General features: G+C 36.7%; 1 protein-coding gene across 1 annotated transcript; it reads right to left on the reverse strand.

Annotated features, from left to right (window-relative positions):
* Window positions 1-591: 591 nt before the first annotated feature.
* Window positions 592-17,737, reverse strand: LOC110044976 (uncharacterized). The gene is made up of 6 exons (XM_089289182.1): window positions 17,237-17,737; window positions 7,932-8,188; window positions 7,424-7,538; window positions 6,988-7,110; window positions 2,998-3,522; window positions 592-2,597 (listed from the first exon to the last, which is right to left on the reverse strand). The coding sequence occupies exons 1-6, from the start codon at window positions 17,298-17,300 to the stop codon at window positions 2,245-2,247; spliced, it is 1,437 nt and encodes a 478-aa protein (XP_089145308.1). The 5' UTR covers window positions 17,301-17,737; the 3' UTR covers window positions 592-2,244.
* Between the last annotated feature and the right edge of the window lie 1,301 nt (window positions 17,738-19,038).

The following is a 19,038-nucleotide window of genomic DNA, read 5'->3' on the forward strand; positions in this document are numbered from 1 at the left end:
AATCCCACCAGCCCCCCCTCCCTCATAAAAAATGAACGGTCCCTTAGTTTTCAGTACAGTAATACATATCATTTCAACTTAGAAGTAAGTTGAAAATTTATATTCTCATTGGTTTTCAAATACAGTCGAAGGTCTCCTAAGCGACCACTTCGGGTATTTGAAAAAGTGGTGGTAACTAGTGCTGGTTGCTTACGAAACACTTTAATCTAAATAGAATAAAACTTGCAAAATGTAAATAGGTATTGAAAGTCGAGGAATCACGATTACCACTTTAAATGTTACATCACTGTAAATTTGACCATGAAGTGGTTTTTTTTTTTTTTGTCACGGTGTTGACTTACGCGAATCGCACTCAGGCGAATCAGGAAAAGACCAGCTGGTACTTGTCAAAAGTGGTCACGGTCGCTTAGGGAAAGGACGCTTTCGAGATTTTTTCATTCAAGTGTTTGAGTGACAGTTCAAACGTGTTTGTACAACGTAGGTCGTGACCAGAGCTGGTCGCTTAGAGGAGCGGTCGTAAGGAGAGCGTCGATTGTATTGAAGCGACCGAAGTTACAAAAGTCAACCTGAAGTTTCAAAAACAAACGACTGGATAACTGTTTTTATTGACAGCTGCACACAAAGTTTCCAGTACTAGTTATGATGCTGTTACAAGTTAATATATCGTTTACACTGTTTAGCGGGAAAAAGTTTCAACAATTTATTCAAAACTAACAACAAAACTGAAAGCCTAGATCTTATGCAAAGTTAAAAACAAGCTTAGTCTACTTTGGAGCTTACAAGTAACCTTCGTGAACAGATCATTTTTAGTCCAATGACACTTAACAGCTTTTAATCTGGTTTATGTCTGGGTGTAAACGGATTCTTAGATAAATAAATGGAAATAAAGTAAAAAGTAAATCTTATTTATAGAGGTCATGTACTTAGTTATACAAGTACTGAGCTTAGCTAGTTTACAGGCATGCCACTGAAACAAAGGAAACAAATATTGCAAAGAACACAGCGGATAATTCCAAGCGGGCAAGATAGCGCAAACACAGCGAAGGATCTGTTTCATCTTGCCCTAAATCATAAAATTATGATAATGAATAATCTAACATCACACTGAAATTCTACCATCACTCCATAAAGTTATGGGCCTGTTTGTTTGATTTGACCGCCGGCTTATTTTTTGTAACTTTCCACTTTTAGTTCTCTTGCTCACTTTTGTCCTTCAGTTTGTAATTTGAAAAGTCTCAAACTCGATCTACAAAACATGAGCACTGAAAGACACCAGTATACAAATTGAGTGTCTTAAGGCCACATATCAACTTCTCTCTACTACTACTGAGAAGTGCACAGGGACCAGTGTGGAGAATTTATTTATTTATATATTATGTGGCTAGGCGCTGTGATTGGCGCTATCTTGCCCGTTCGGAATTACCCACTGTGTCCCGTAAGAAAAAAGAGTTCCTTTTCCATATAATAAATTCTTTAATTACCAAGCTTGTTCGGTCAAGATGGCTGGAGATTGACCTCGTTAATTTTTGCGAGTTTATATATGGACCTCGACTCCTTCTCATTCCATAAACACGCAAAAAGGAACTTGGCCAATATCCAGTCTTGACTTGGTCAATAACCCATATATATTGCTCGACTTCACACTGCATCATTTGTAGAGTTCACTAAGAAGTATTTTCTTATTCGAAGCTGATTTTTGATCCATTTTAAGTTATTGAATATCATATAACTTAAGAAAATCTGCACTTCATTACCGTTAAAAACTGCCAAAACAAAGTCACTAACGTTACTCTAACATCAATCCCAAAACGGCCAGCATAATACCTATGCATGCTGTTTGCAAAGGAAACCTAAAAATTGCTGCTAGCTAGATTGGCACTATTCGGTTCATATTACAAGAGAGGTGTTGCTTTATGCAAAACAAATCATGTAGACTACATGTATTTATGCGTTAGCTAGAACGTGGCATCGACCGACCAGCAAGTATACACGAATTATTTTAAGTATCTCAGCTCCGAGCAGACCAAGTGAACACGGCTTATGTGGACTGGTCATGATCATGGTCATATATATTAATGTACATGTATTAAAAAAACATTGTTAACAGGGAATTTCTTTAACTATCAAATTAAGTAATTATCAATGGTCAAGACGAGTTAAAACGGGCCAGTTAAAACAATCTATAGCAAATATAATTACAGCTGCATAATATTGTTGTTGTGTACGGCTCGTTTTCTATTTTTTCTACAGTAATGTAATGGTTACCCGGCCATGACCAGCTGTATTATAACAGCAATCATTTTGCTGATCTTTTCCAACATTATAAGAACCTCCCCCTCCTCCACAAGAATCATCTACATGTTTCCCACTGCTTCCCCCGGAATACCCTCTACCACCCCCTCCACCGTAACCCCCACCACCACCCCCACCAAAACCACCAGAACCAGAACCGCTTATAGAAGGTGGCACGATAGTCTGTCCACCCACTCCTCCTTGAAGAAATCCTTTACCACCTTCTCCACCCCAAAGCATGTCACGGAAAGCGCCCGTCTTCATTCCACTTCTTCCACTGGAGTAAAAACCGCCGCCGCCACCACCTGAAAAAATAAAATAAGCTGACTCATTCCCATTCGTGTATTTAACGATTCTGAATTTAGCAGTGCCATGCAATGGAGGTTTGCCTAAAAAGATTATCCGGGTTGTCCACGCACCATAAAGAGGAGGGTTATCAAACTATGTTTTTGTACCTTTCAATAACAAGTGAACAGTTGAGTTTGTTGTTGCTGTCAACTAAATTTTCGACAGTTTCCGACATTTGAAAAGTGTATTTCGACAGCTAAAGTTGAACTGCCGATGGACGAATGCTTTTGCCAAACATGAAGAAAGTTTTGAGATAGATATTCAAAGCCGATGAATCGACTGAGGTCCAATAAAATGTGTGTTATGGGAAACTGACTTGAACGAAGTGAATATAGTCATTCTTATTATTACTCTCACCTGACGGCCTATCACCAATCATTGCACCGAGTCCATTGCTGCCCCCTGACCATGACTTGTACCCAGGATTCCCTGACGTGCTTGTGCTGGCATCACATCCCTCGTGTCTTGATTTTACAGCGCTGAGGCCTCCACTGGCTCCAGCCACTATCAAAGGCGTATTCCTTCCTACGCTCACGACAAATGTTCCTCCACCACCTCCAGAACCCCGGGATCTACTGCGGGTTCTTATTCGTCCCTCTTGACCAACCAGAATTTGAATTATTTCTCCTTGCGAGAGGTTGAAGGTTCCAACCATTCTTGCACCTCTTCCTCTGTATTGTGAACTGTGCTGGTAGGTATCATACCCCCCTGCTGCTCCTACTGCTTCTATTCTGTATTGACCAGTGTACGGCACAGTCCACTGTTGAATACCACCCGACAGTGTAACTTGACCGTCATGATCCTGACCTGTGTAGTGACTACCGAGTGACGTTGGACCAACTTTTCCACTAGTTCCGAGACTCGTAAGGGTAGCATTGAATCCTGGGTAATTAAGAAACATCAACAGTCCGAAGTTCAGGACTGGTAACAAATTATGTACCTAAAACCTGTAGCTCTGGCGCCAAATTGCCATCTAACGATAGAAATTTGGCAAAACACAAAATTTGTTGCAAGTAAAGAAAAAAAATAACATCTTAATTGCGCACTTGCCAATAGGGCTTTTCAGGGATAGTTGGGTTATTTAAAAGGCATAACCGAGGTACCGAGACCAAGCCCAGCTTATGGAAAGGAAGATGACTTTGAACACGGGAAAACCTGATAATTAAGACCAGCGCCATAAACAATGAGTCAGTCAGGCTGCCTCGGTAGTAATAAAAAGTGAAAAAAATGTGCTGACATTTTGTACCAATTTACAGTCACTATTTTTGCCCACGTTTGCAAAAATAGATCTTTACCGTATTCCAATCAAGCGGTTAGGTCAGGTTTTGTAATGTTCTCATTTTGGTTACAGGGCCAACCAGCTGTTACAATTTGGTCCAAAATGACAGCGCCCTGGAAAGAGCCCAAAATGATTTGAAATTTTCAATTATACTTAAACCTTTACAATGCACAAATATATCTTCAACAATTTGGTGAATAATTTGTTCCAACAGTGCAGGTTTTTTGTAAGTTGTAGTTTTAAAAGTCTAACTTTAAAGAATAATGCAGCTAAAACATAACACTATCGGAATTAATTTTGGAGACGGAAACCGTGTTAGAGGGAAAGTCGCCCGATATGAATCAGTTGAAGAACGAGGTTTATGTCTCAAATTTATCCGTCTATTGTGTTGTCTTTAACGACGGGAAAATCCAACTCGTTATTGACGTAAACCATCCAGAATTAAAAAAAGGAGCCTGAAACTAGAAATTTAGCTATTGGCTATTTCCGGGCTACTTACACCTCTGTTTCAAAACGAGTCTTCGTTCAAAAACTTTTCATGTGAAAATGAGTTTGATTGGCCCAAGTCCAAATGATGCCCGAGGCCAAGTCTCGTTATGAAACAGAGGCAACGGGCAGCTCGGGGTGCTTTTCCATCCGACCAGAAACAGCTGTTTGAATTTCCCGAAATTTTCGTGACGAAAGGAACAGCATTTGTTGGAATTTCTGTAAAGAGGACGAACTCGCCAGGTATATCCAAATCTTTGAAAATTCCTCAATGAGAATTTTCCTTCCACTTAATTTTTCTTCTGAAATTTCCTGAATTTTCGGTTGAATGGTTCGCATGCCGGAAATTCAAAAACGTTCGGATTTTTCTGAAACATTCCATAGAAATTTCCATACCATCATTACCCGTTTGGAAAGTTCCCGAATTTTTAATTGAATGGAAAGCGCCCCACTTCTGCGATAGAGTGGTAACCTGGCCATCACTCGCTTAGTCATCGTCCCCAATTACAGCGGGCATCAATACGCATGCGCCACAATTTGAAGATGACGTAGCGCCACGACCTACTCTGATAAACAGACTCTCGCTAACATAAAGAGCTAATTATTTCAAACATCAAAACCGGTAACTGATCTGCCATATCTGGTTTTTACAGTTAGCATTAACGGCTCCCCTCCATCTCGCACTGGTAAATACCCATTCAAATCGGGCTGTCAAGTTGTATTTGTCATTTACAGTGTGTCTTGTGTATTGTCCAATTTCCAAGCTTGTAATTACTCGCTGTGGTTAATTAAAACACATTACATATAGCAATAGTTACCAGTGCAGTTTATTCCATCTCCATGAAATCCATCTTTGCACGTGCAGTTATAGGATCCCCGGGTGTTGTTACAAACAGCATTAACACTACAGTTGTGTGTTCCGTTGGTACACTCATCGGTATCTGAAACAACAAAAGAAATGCTACTGGAAAACGTTATATTGAGATGGTATGGTCACGTGTCTTTTCGCTCTGATACGTGGTGTGGCTCGTTTGTTACTATTTTATTGCCTCACATATAAACGTACCGATGTCTGACAAAACTACTCGCTTTTAGATAATAGTTTCAACTACGAGGCAAGAGATGCATTAAACCAAATTGTGTTACAGACAGTTACCAGTACAGTTTATTCCATCTCCATAAAATCCATCTTTGCACGTGCAGCTATGGAATCCCCGGGTGTTGTTACACACAGCATTAACACTACAGTTGTGTGTTCCGTTGTTACACTCGTCTATATCTAAAACAACAAAGAAGGAAATTTTATTATTGAACTAAGTTTCAGTATAAATAAGCACAGTTATTATTAGCTTCTAAAGAAAGGTCAGTGTGAATGGAGACGCTTATAGCTATAAAGCAGCTTGAAGTTGATAAAGCCGGTAAATAAACCACTGTAGACAGTTTGTGCGGCTAACGTTTATCCGAGCATTAGTCCTTCGTCAGAGCAAAGACGAGGCGTAGTACGGAGTTGCGCTATTGGTGTAAGACGGCAACAGAACTCGAACACAAGAACTAAACTGTGTTACAGATAGTTACCAGTGCAGTTTATTCCATCTCCATGAAATCCATCTTTGCAAGTGCAGTCATGGGATCCCTGGGTGTTGTTACACACAGCATTAACACTACAGTTGTGTGTCCCGCTGGTACATTCGTCTTCATCTAAAACAACAAAAAGAATTTGAACTTAAAAACATACAAATGCCATTATAAATTGTCACCGTTTTTAGCTTCTAAAGAAACTCTTCTGCTGTGTCGGTGGTCAAGTGAGACACTCGGCTATTTATCAAATGGAAGTCCTGATTAAGGTAAGGTAAGTAAGGTACCGTGCAACTGTACTCTGGAAGCACGCTGTTTCAGCCAATCAGAGTGCGTGATTTGTTTAATTACAGAGCATGTATGGAAGTTTGTTACAGAGATTACGTGGGTACGTAGACGACTTTCCACTAAATATCAGAACAAAAAGTCTCTAATATATTCGAGCAGTGTACGAATTATTTAATTATTTAATTATATTTACTGTATATTTTGTTTGTGTGATTATTATTAATTGCGAGCCAAACGCATGCAGATCAATAACCCGCTCATATTATTTGTGTCTATCACTTATAGTGGGTCGTGTGTGTTGTCCCGTTTATAAGTTTGTCATTACTCACTGTCGGAAAATTAAAACACATAGCAATAGCTACCAGTGCAGTTCAATCCATCTCCATGAAATCCATCTTTGCAAGTGCAGTTATAGGATCCCCGGGTGTTGTTACAAACAGCATTAACACTACAGTTGTGTGTTCCGTTAGTACATTCATCGATATCTAAAGCTACAAAACGAATCTAATTGCAAAACGTTTCATTGAAATGGTGTGCTTACCAAACGTTTCGCCCTGATATAGTGTGTTATCGCCGGCTCACATATACTGAGTTATTGCATAGTTATTTCCTCACATGCATATGTACGATATAACGTAACTTACCAATGTCTGATAAAATTACTCGCATTTGAATAATAGTTTCAACTAGATGCACGAGATTGTGTTACAGATAGTTACCAGTGCAGTTTATTCCATTTCCATAAAATCCATCTTTGCAAGTGCAGTTATAGGATCGCGGTGTATTGTTACAGACAGCATAAACGCCACAGCTGTGTGTTCCGTCGGTACACTCGTCAATATCTAACACAATAAAAAGATTCCTGTGGAATATCTGTATCGTAACGACAATTGCTATTTAATTATCTTGTATTATTTTTCTTATATTCTGTGTGATCTCCTAGCATGAACTGCCTAATGAAAGTTTTAAAAGCAGGATCCGACAACGGCAGCAGTAGTAACTGCAACAACAACAATAATGATAGCAGCAACAGAAAGCCAACTTTTATAGTTGCAACTCCCTGTTTTAAGTTCTCATTCTTGGTATTTAAGCCCCTCAAAATTCTTATTGCTAAGTTGAGTAAGACCACTAATAACAAAAGAATGTGTGTTGTACCGTGTTCACAGTCATGGCCAGTAAGTCCGGGAATACACAAACACTGGTAATCTCTCTCTGTAAAACCGGCTTGGCAGGTTGCGTTGTTCTTGCAAGGTTTCTTTGCACAAGCATTCTTCAAAGAAAAGAACAAAAACAGCCGTTACAACAGTGACATGGTAACGACATTTAACATTTAAAATGATAATAGTGATGATAATAATGATAATAATAATAAGAAGAAGAAGAAGAAGAAGAAGAAGAAGAAGAAGAAATGGGGGTCACTGAGTTTGTTTTGATATTTTAGTAGTCAAACTAAAGCGTATTTTAGCAAGTCATACTGTTGCTATGGTAACTTATTTTATCATGAAAATGATTACAATGTGTTTACTAATGATTTGACAGGTTTTTTTTGTACCATGATTGTAGCAACTGATAAAGAGTGGTTATAATGACCCATCAAAATCTAAGTCTTGGAAAGTGTTGGAAACTGTTGACAGCCACCTTCTGTTATTATCTTCATGATTACCTCGGCTTCGCGATACACATAACTTTCGTTCTTCGCGAGGTCGTCTGAGTGTTCATAAGTAGCGTTATTCAGATCACATTTGTGTCGTCTATTTGCCTCTTCCTTCTTGTTAAAATTATAACTGACGCAGTTTGGCTCCAGAAGGCATTTCAGTCGGCAGGTATGCTCATTGATGACGTCGGTAGTTCGTATCACGTGATTTTCCAGCCGTTGACCATGGATTGGATCAATGGTGAATCGCAATTTACGACAGTCACCTGAAGAATGAAAATTTTGACATACCTTTATGTTATCATTTGAAATAATTACTAGCGAAGTCAGTAACATGAAAGATAAAGACAATAACAATGAGATGAAAAGTGAGGCCATAAATCTCTTTTTCTGTTTGAGTCAATTTAGATGTTTCTATTATTTCAAATAACGAGTTATTCCTTGCAAAGAAACTTCAACTATTTTAAGCACATTTAGGGCGCGAAGTTCGACTTAGGTTTTTGGCCTCATAAAGCTATTACATGGAATGGCGCTATAAACGAGAGGCAAAAACTCGAAATAAAATATCAAGGCTCGAAGGTCGGCTCGAAGTACAGAGAAGAAGAAAGAAAGGAGGAAAAAAGAAAAAAGAAGAAAATAGAGAAAAACATTGCTCGGGTTGCTTTTAACCAATAATAGATTTTACAAGGCAAACAAGAAAAGCAAGGCTTCTGTTTTGGTGATGCGAGAGTTAAGGAGACTAGTTGGACATTTCTTGTAATTTATCGCTACCTAAATCCTAAGTGTCAAAACCATCTGTACACATCTTCCTATACGTAGTAATACTTTGATGTTAAATATAATCGCTCCCTACATGAGAAATGTTTTACCCCTCTATCGATTTTTTTGGATAAATAATCAATGGGCTTTTACAGCCCTTATTACGGATGCGCTACAGGTTTTTAAAAATACGGTTCATGCCTTAATTCAAGTTATCACTGAGTCTTTTTAAAATATTAAAATATACGCGCCAACTACCGCGGACAAAACCAGCTGGTTGAACATTTTTACATTTTTTTTGTTTTTTAGCTCGTCCAAATTGTACCAAAAAAACAAGAAAATTATCTGTAATAAAGACAATTAACTTCTATTTTTCGCCTTAGTATGTATATAGAGAGACTTTTTTGCGTGTCACGTTGTCTAATTCGTATAACCATTTCTTTGACCTACAGCAATATTATAAAACAAAACTCAAGCTTCATCTGTTTGGAAAGTTTCAATAACCATTCATTCTGTCTAGGGACAAAATATTGATTATTCTTTTGTAAATATATTTTTTTGTTATTCTTTACTCGATCTATTCATCAATCATCAATCAAAGTCTGAATATCATATTTTTTGTAGACTAGAAACTCAATCAAGGGAAAGAAAGCAGACGAGTAAGTAGTTGTTTCTTCAATTCGTATCGGCTCAATTCAGTCGATTGTCTTTGAATGTTGACTCCGTTGCAGAAAAAAAACTTTAAATGACGTCCTTCGTCTGCAGACACCGCACGGATTATTCTGTTTTAAGAATCGAAGATAATTAGGTGAGACTCATGCGGAGTTCTACCGGCGCTACGGTATAACTTCAGAGGCAAAAACCTTCCAAACTTTATAGAGCTTCAGATTTAAATATTTCGACAACGCCAATATTGAGGCATCTCGAGACGGTGCAGCTAAAGACAAAATTGGAAAACAGCGAGAATGTGCTGGTTTGGACGGTTTGAGTTAAACCAGCATAAACAGGCAGCTATACGATCGAATAAGCCAAGCTTGTTATCTGAAATTATCTTCTGCGGAACGAAATAATGTCGGCCAAGCTAATAACTGAAAGTTGAGACTCGGAAACCTCGAGCAGGTGATCAATATCATACAAAAGAAAACACTTATTAAACATTCTGGTAAATGTAACTTGACTTTACATGCGAAATGTTTTTCAGTTTTGATATCTTTTATTGAGGACGAGTCTGAAGTTTTTAATTTTGTTTTGACAAGGTGAGACTAATACGAAAGTTGTTCAACAAATTTGCATGTGTATGTCAAAGCTAATTGTGTACTGAATTAAACTCAAGTTAAGTTTAAAAAAAGCTTCGTCTTAGTGGTGTATTTAATGTGACTTATTACATGTAATGTGGTCGGTCTACTTCTACACAAACCATTTAGTTTTTTGTTTTTTTGTTTTTTTTTAAAGAAAGTGTTTGGAAAAAACAACAAAGGAATCCTATGAAAATAACTAGTTGTTACTTCAACTCAGTTTCAAGCAATATCATCTGCGTACTAATTCATCAATTTTTCATTTTGGGCAAATTTGAGAGTAATTTGCAGAGTAGTTTTGGCAAATGACAGTTCAATATCTCAGGTAAAAATACCACATTTAATTTCTCTGTTCTCGTTTTATTTTTGAAAAACAGAATCGGCCATTAAACAGACCTCCAAATTGTGATTATTGAGAAACGACAATCATTTCAAGTTTCGCTTCTTCATGAGCCTTCATTCAGGTTGTTAAAAACATTATCAAAACAGTCTTGCTTTCCGTTTAGCGCGCACCATTATATTTCCCGGCACAAGATACACATTCTTTTCTCTTTTGAACAAAATCCGAATTGATGTTTAGTCAGAAGGAAACTTTTGATTTCGAAACTTTCTTTTCGTAAGAAGAGACCTTTTACGTTCTTAAGTTACCTTATCTATATCCCGATTTTTTTTCCTGAAGCCACTCATCAGTAATTTGCAGAGTATATTTTTGCAAATGACAGTTACGCTGAAAAAATGCCACATTGTCATTTCTCGGTTCGCGTTTTATTTTTGAACAACCGGATCGGCCATAGCAGCAGTCATTTCAAGTTCGCTTCTTCACGAACCTTCCTTCAGGTTGTCAAAAACATTAACAAAATAGTCTTGCCTCCCGTTTAGTGTGCACCACTATATTTCCTGGCGCAACGTAACGATTATTTTCTCTTGGATTTTAAAAGATTCATGAAAAATCCGACTAAATGTTAGTTCAGATGAAAACTTTTGTTTTCGGTAAGAAAAACCTTTTATGTTTTTAGGTCATCTTAGTTATACTACACTTTTTTCCTCAAGCCACTTACATCTATGACCAGAACTTTATAACTATATAAACCCAAAACTTATTTAGCTTCAGTTTTAAATTTTTGGAAAACGTCGGTATTAATATATTGAGGCAGCTCGAGTAGCCCATGAAGCTAGAAACAAAATTGGAAAAAAGAGAAACAGAAAAATTGTGCTGGTATGGACAGTTTGAGTTAACCAAACGTGTGCTGAAATTCTCTCTGAAATCGAGCATAATTGCCAACCCAGCTGAAGACATCTACACAATGCCATTGATTTAAGCAGCGATACGATCGAATAAGCCAACCTTGTTATCTGAAATTAAAATTGGAATTTTCTCAGAGCGAAATAACTTTGGCCAGGCTAATAGCTGAAAGTTGAGACACGAGAACGTTGGGTAGGTGACAAATTTATATAGAAATCAAAACACTTTATCTTTTATAGAAATCATCCTGCTTAAACTTAAATTTTTGGCTTTAAATGAGAAATGATTGTTAGTTTTATTTTTAATCTTCTTTGATTAAGGATAAGTCTGAAGTTTTTAATCTTGTTTTAACATAATGAGAAAAGTACGAAAGTTGTCAAACAAATTTACATGTGCAGTGCATGTCAAAGCCGCCTGTTTAAATTAGGTGAAAGTTAAGTTATAAAACTTCTTCTCAGCGATGTATTTAATGTGACTTATTGCATGTCATGTGGTCGATCTAACTCTACGCAAACCGTTCAGCTTAAATTTCTCCATATTGCAGCCAAGTTTCCGTGACGAAACTTTAAGAAAACCAAAACAAAGAGTTATAAATTCAGAGGCCAAAACTTCCAAAAAGTATTAAACTTAGTTTTACGCTTTTGGAAAACGCCGGTATTGAGACATCTCGAGTAGGTGCATAAGGTACCTATGAAATTAGAAGCAAAATTGGAAAAACAGAAAAACAAATGTGCTGGTTTGGACAGTTTGAATTAACCAAACGTGTCCTCAGTTTCTCTTTATAGTCGAGCATAATTATGTGATTTTGCTGTATTTAAATGCAGAATTAATCGAGGTTTTCGTTCATATTTTTATTAAACTCGGAGTTGGGCTGTTGTACTTTAAAACGTTTCAAAACGAAATGTTTTGAAATGCGTTTACTACGCTCGAAACTTAGACAATTAGCAAAGCGTTTTGAAAACTTTATTTTTATTGATATATCTTTAAGTTCTCAACCAAACTTCCATCGTTGTAGTTTTTCCGACCTTGGCTTGACTTGCAAGGAAAAACAGGTGCAACTGATGACCGAGCTACAGTCCAACTGAATCAAGCAGCTATACGATCGAATACGCCAAGCTTGTTATCTTTTTCAGAACGAAATAATGTTGGCCAGGCTAATAACTGAAATTTGAGACACGGAAACCTCGGGTGGGTGATCAATTTAATTCCAAACCAAAATACTTCAGAAAAATTCTGTTTGATGTTAATGTACTGGCTTTAAATACGAAATGCTTTTCAGTTTTATTTTCAGTCCTCGTTCGATTGAGGATAAGTCACACGAAGGTTTTAATTTTGTTTTGTTATATTAAGACAAGTATGAAAGTTGTTTAAACAAGTTTTTATGTTCACGTCAAAGCCACCTGTCTAAATTAGGTGTGAGTTAAGTTATAAAACTTCCTCTCAGCGATGTATTTAATGTGACCTATTACACAAAATGTGGTCGGTCTAATTCTACCCAAGCCGTTGAGTTCGCGTTTTAAAAACTTTCTCCAAATTTGAGCAAAGTTTCCTCACGGAAACTTAAAGAAAACAAGGGAAAAAAAGAGTTACATAGAGTTATAACTCCAGAGGCCAAAACTTCGAAAAATTATTTAGCTTAGTTTTACATTTTTGGAAAACGCCGGTTTGGAGACATCTCGAGAAGGTGCATGTGACACAGCTGAAAATAGAAACAAAACTGGAAAAACAAAGAGAACGTGTCATTTGGACGGTTTGAGTTAACCAAATGTCTGCTGAAATTCACTTTGAACACGAGCTTAATTGTGTGAATTTACTGTATAATGTGACAAAGTAATCGGGTCTTTCGTTCCTACTTTTATTAAACTCGGAGTCGGTCTAGATCTGTAACTTTAAAATGTTTCAAAACAAACGTTTTTTGAAGTGTGTTAACTCGATATACCTGAAAACTATATTTCTTGTCGAAAAAAAGCCCAACAGAAGACATATATAAAGTGCCACTGAATTAAGCAGCTATACGATAGACTAAGCCACGTAACAAATTTACATGTTCGTGTCAAAGCCACCTGTTTAATTAGGTGTTTGTTAGTTTAAAACTTCCTCTCAGCGTGTATTTAATGTTAGCTATTACATGTACATCTACGCAACTATTGAGTTCGCCTTTTAGGAGCTTTCTCCAAATTGCAGCCATGTTTCCGAAACGAAATTTTACGAAAACAAAAAAAAAGTTATATGAAACTAAACCAGTTGTTTCTTCAACTTAGTTTTAAGAAAGATCATTCGCGCACTTCTGTAACTCGGAAATTCTAGAGTAATTTGAAGAGTTTGTTTTTTAGCAAATGACAGTTTTTAACAGAGTCGGCCATTAAACAAACCCGCGAACTATGATCATTTAGAAACAGCAGCCATTTCAAGTTTCGCTTCACATTTGCTATTACTAGGAAGCAGCAGTCATTTCAAGTTTCAGCTTCTTCACGAACCTTCCTTCAGTTTACTAAAACATCGACAAAATAACCTGGCCTGCTTCCCGTTGAGTCCGCACCATATTATTTTCCGACTCAATGTAAGGATTCTTTTCTCCTTTGAAGGATTTATGAATAATCTCAATAGATGTCTCTTCAAATTTCACTTAAACAAATTTGCATGATCATGTCAAAGCCACCTGTTTGAATTAAGTGTAAGTTAAGTTATAAAACTTCCTCTCAGCGATGCATTTAACATAAAATTTGGTTGATCTCAGTATTCGACGCAAACCGTTGAGTTCGCGTTTAAGAACTTTCCCCAAATTACAGCTGAGTTTCCTTAACGAAACTTTCAGAAACCAAAAAATAGTTCAATGAAAATAAACAAGTTGTTTCTTCAACTTAGTTTTGAGAAAGATCATTCGCGCACTACAGTAACCCACTGATTAATTTGTCATTTTGGGCAAATTCTAGAGTAGTTTGCAGAGCATATTTTTGCAAATAACAGTTATCTCAGAAAAAAATACCACATTTCATTTCTCCGATGGCGTTTCATTTTTGAACAACAGAATCGGCCATTAAATAAACCCGCAAACTGTGATCATTAAGAAACAGCAGTCATTTCAAGTTTTGCTTCTTAACGAACCTTCCTTCAGGTTATCAAAAGCATCACCAAAATAGTCTTGCTTGCTTCCCGTTATGTGCGCGATGTAAGGATTTTTTTTCTCTTTAGAAAGATTTATGAAAAATAGGAATTAAAGTTTGTTCAGAGGAAAACTTTTGATTTCGAGCATTTGTTTTCATAAAGAAAGACCTTTAACGCTTTTTAAGTTATCTTATTTACACAACAGTTTTTTTTTCCTGAAGCCACGCACTTCTATGATTAAAAACCATATAACATCAGAGGTCAAAACGTTTGGAAAACGCCGGTATTGAGGCATCTCGAGTAGGGACATGTAACACCGGTGAAGTTAGAGAGCAAAACTGGAAAAATGGAAAAAATTTGTCGGTTTGGACGGTTGGAGTGAACCAAACGTGTGCTGAAATTCTCTTTGAAGTCTAGCATGGTTGTGTGAATTTACTGTGTAACATGAAAAAATTAATCGAGGTATTCGTTCATATTATTATTAAACTCGAAGTAGGTCTTTCTTAAACTTACTTTTAAGAAAGATCATTCGCGCACTTCTGTAACTCATTAATTTTTCATTTTGCGGAAATTCTACAGAAATTTGTAGAGTATATTTTTGTAAATGACAGTTATCGCTCAAAAAATATAGCATTGTCATTTCTCGGTTCGCGCTACATTTTTGAACTACAGGATCGACCATTAAACAGACCTGCGAATTGTGATTATTATGAAACAGCAGTCATTTCAAGTTTCGCTTCTTCACGAACCTTTCCTCAGGTTGTCGAAAACATTAATAAGTCTTGCCTCCCGTTTAGAGTGTACCATTTCCCGGCGCAACATAAAGATTCTTAATTCTCTTTAGTTTTAAAAGATTCATGAAAAATCGGTGTTACCGGCGACCTTTCGCTCGATAAATAGACTCCAAATTCATCCAAAATGATCCAAAGGACAATCAACAATTACATAGCTGGCAGAAGTACAGATTCTTTAATCTCCTCAGTAGGATAGAACCGTAAAACTAGAAAGCAAATACATGACGAAATTCCATGAGAAACTGAACCGTTCGCGAGTACATGTGCAAGCTAAAATACAAGAAAATCTTACGACAATACAATAAATCAGAGCGAAAACGAGTTACAAATACCTTTGTCCAGCGACGAAGGGCAATCAACTGGTCTTAAATCTTAAAGGATCCGAGGAAAAAATGATCTATTTTGTCACAAACGAGCAAGATAACTTCGATTGCCTTACATCTGGCGTTAGCAAGCACACGTGTTTTTGCCGAGCGCGCGCTAAGAACCTTGGGAATTTACCCAAGCGTCTTTTCGGCTTAATGTTAGTTACAATCGGAATAAATGTCTGTTAAGATAAAAGCTTTTGATTTCGACCCTTTATCTTCATATAGAAAGAACTTTTACGTTTTTAAGTTATCTAATTCATATTACATTTTTTCTGAAGCCCTGCACCTCTTCAGAACTTCACAACCACATAACTTCAGGAGACAAAACTTTGAAAATTTGCTTAGCTTAGTTTTGCATTTTTGGAAACTCCGGTATTGAGGCATCTCGAGTAGAAAAAAAAATTGGAAAAACAGGAAGAGTGTGCTGGTTTGGACGGTTTGAGTTCACCAAACGTGTCCTGAAATTCTCTTTGAACTGGAGCATAATTGCGTGAACTTACTTCCAGTGCAAGACGTTTTTGACTGAGTAAAAGTCATGAAGTTTACAACTTTGTTTTGAGAAAATGAGTCTCGTACGACAATTGCTAAACACATCTGCATGTGCCTGTCAAAGCCACCTGTTTGAATTAGGTGTAAGTTAAGTTATAAAACATCCTCTCGGTGATGTATTAAATGTGACGTATTACATGTAATGTGTTCGGGCTAATTGTACGCAAACCATTGAGTTTTTTTTCTGAAGAAATTGCTTAGGAAAACAGAACAGAGTTCTATGAAATTAACTTGTTGTTACTTCAACTTAGCTTTCAGAAAAAAAATTCGCGTACTAGCTCATTAAGTTTTCATTTTTCTTAAATTCTAGAGCAATTTGCAGAGTGTTTTTTGAAAATGAAAACTAGACATATATTTCATTTCTCCGATAGCGGTTTTTTTTTTTAAGCAACATAATTTATGATTATTAAGAAACAGCAGTCATTTCCAGTTTCGCTTCCAAACGAGATTTTTTCAGGTTGACAAAAAAAAATTCGACAAATTGTCTCAGTTGCTTGCTTCCCGTTTAGTGCGCACTATTATATTTTCCGGCGCAACGTAAGGATTGTTTTCCGTTTTGAAAGACTTAACACAATTAGTTTATGAGCTCAATATACAAAGTTGTGTTTAGCAGGTCTAAAAAATTTCAAAGAAATGGTCTGTCAAGGTATGAAAGATGACGGTAGAGTCTTATTTTTCGAACGAATTACTAAGCCCAGTTCAAAACTCATCGCTCATCCTGTCAAAAAAAAAAGAAACAAAAATAAGCTGGCTGCTGGTTATTTGGAAAAAGAGAACTTTCTTGTCAGTTTTTTTTCTTTTTGACAACCAAACTTTATATTCAGTCAAGACTGTAGTTTTGTCAGTAGTTTCTTGGCAAGTAACAATTTCTTTTTCCATCAAAAAATGTTGTAACAAAAATACATAATGGTTATCGAAGTTACTTGTCACTAGCATACCACAAATTTTTTGATCAATCTTGAAAGCAGGCGAAACGCTCATTAGTTTTAACTGATTTACGATCATGTACCTACAGCTCAGAAATTAACGCCAAAACGTAACGACTCTTGTGAAAAGAAGTATTCATGTTATCTAATTATATAAACAACGGCACTTAAAATGTTGCTGGTCCATCTTTCAAAAAATACTATACGTGGGCAAAAATCGTGATAAACACAATAAAGGTAGAATATTTTCTAACAGTGAATGAAGAAAACTTTACCTTGTACATCCGGGAACAGGGAAGCGAACAAGACGAAAACAAGGCCGGAAAATGCAAACAGCATTTTTACGACAAGTTTTCGAAAACTTTGTAAAAACGGTTTGGCAATGTTACATTCCAGCGAGAAGCTTTGGCCAGTGGTTCAATGATGATATGAATCATGAGCTAAGCTGCGACATCTGAAGTAAGTTCAAACTTGTTCCATATTCAAATATGCCAGCTCCATGGAGTTACACTTATTAATTATTACTGACTGCTACAACTTAAGTGGTCCTCTGTATTGTGGTTGGAGCAGTAAATTGTTTTTCTATTAATACGTACATGTAAAATGATGCTAGCTATTGCCTCGACAGACTGTTAATTGTCTTTGACAAAGTTAATAAAAGAAAGATGTTGCTGTGGTTACATGGTTTTCCACAGTTATTAAAACAAATTGAGTTAAGTACGTTTTTCAGCCGCAATTACCTTTTAGGCCTTACGATGAAAAAAAAAAAAAAAAAACGAAAACGAAGCGTGTAAACAAAACGCTTTAAAGACACCGGAAATTTGAAAGAGAGGCTTTTAGTTTATTCGTCCTGTGAAATTTGGACATTACATTTGTTAAACATGAAGCCTTCCAAAACAACGACGTAACGCCATCAGTCAATTTCACTGCATTAGAATTATATATGTAAAGCAGCCGTATCAAAGTGGTCAACAGCGCCGGTGCTTATTTCGGTTTCTCTTGCTATCAAGAGCATTAAACGAAAGGGGTCACTGGATTTGATGTACATGGCCTTTCTACCGTTAATGTCTTGTGCTTTTTTTCTGAACTAAGACTACCATGACAAATTCACTAGTTTATTACCAAAACATTTTCACGATACCAAAGATTGGTATATACAAGCTTTTTGAAGACTTCCTAAGCGACTAATTATGTGATGACAAAAATAAAATTGTTGCTAGCCCCTTAGAATGCATTATCATAATTATTTTGCACGAAATAATTTTAGTGCAACGCACCTCACTGTAGCCACCCAAAAGGAGCCAAAAGAATTGTATGGAAGTTATTCTTAGCCAATCACAGCGCGCGAGATTTTGTTTGTAGTCACGCCTCCTTGAACAGGTTTTAGCATGGTGACGGGTTTGTTGGCGGCTTATGTAATCATTTTTAATGAAACATTTACGGAAGAAAATCAAAAGCAATTGAAAAAATTTAAACGGTCAGGAGAAATGTCGGTCTTTTAGTCCTCAACATTCCATTAACAATTCGCTCTTATTGTTTGTTTTTATCGCAACTGTTAATAATGTTGAAGCAGACCAAAAACAATCTGGAAAAACAACACCGAACAACTTAACACATTTAGACCAATTTTAGAGCGTCATTTAAGGGGGTTCCTTCTTAACTACCACATGGGCATGAATTGGTTTCTAAGGAAGGTTTCGAAGCTTTATATTTTGAAAACCAGACTTCCTAAGGATAAGCTTTTTGCAAAGTTTTGTTATATTGAGAGGAGTCCTGCAAAAGTTTCAAATCAAGGCCATATTTGACCAGTCACGTGTCCAGAAAAGAAAAAATGCTACGTGCTAAATGCTAAATGCTTAATGCCGCGGCTACGTTCGGATTTTATGAAACTCGCGCATTATCATAAACGTTATGAAGTAATGAACACCCTTATTAACAGACTTTCTACAGTAGCTTTCTTCTTTTATGTACAAACAGTAATTCAATGCCTGCGGTTATAAAGAAGGCTAAGTTATTTCTGATCCATTAGAAAAATCGGAACTTTTCCTCTCTTCTTCCAAGTTTTAGGGAATTAAAA

The sequence above is a fragment of the Orbicella faveolata genome, unplaced genomic scaffold (assembly GCF_042242905.1).
Source record: "Orbicella faveolata isolate gen_17 unplaced genomic scaffold, um_ofav_v1 contig_2, whole genome shotgun sequence".
Lineage (NCBI taxonomy): Eukaryota > Metazoa > Cnidaria > Anthozoa > Scleractinia > Merulinidae > Orbicella > Orbicella faveolata.

Coding starts and splice junctions, on each gene's coding strand:
- LOC110044976 (XM_089289182.1), bottom strand. CDS start 17,300: ATGCTGTTTGCATTTTCCGGCCTTGTTTTCGTCTTGTTCGCTTCCCTG. Junction 8,189..17,236: donor CCTGTTCCCGGATGTACAAG/GTAAAGTTTTCT, acceptor TTCATTCTTCAG/GTGACTGTCGTAAATTGCGA. Junction 7,111..7,423: donor TGGCCATGACTGTGAACACG/GTACAACACACA, acceptor TTATTGTGTTAG/ATATTGACGAGTGTACCGAC.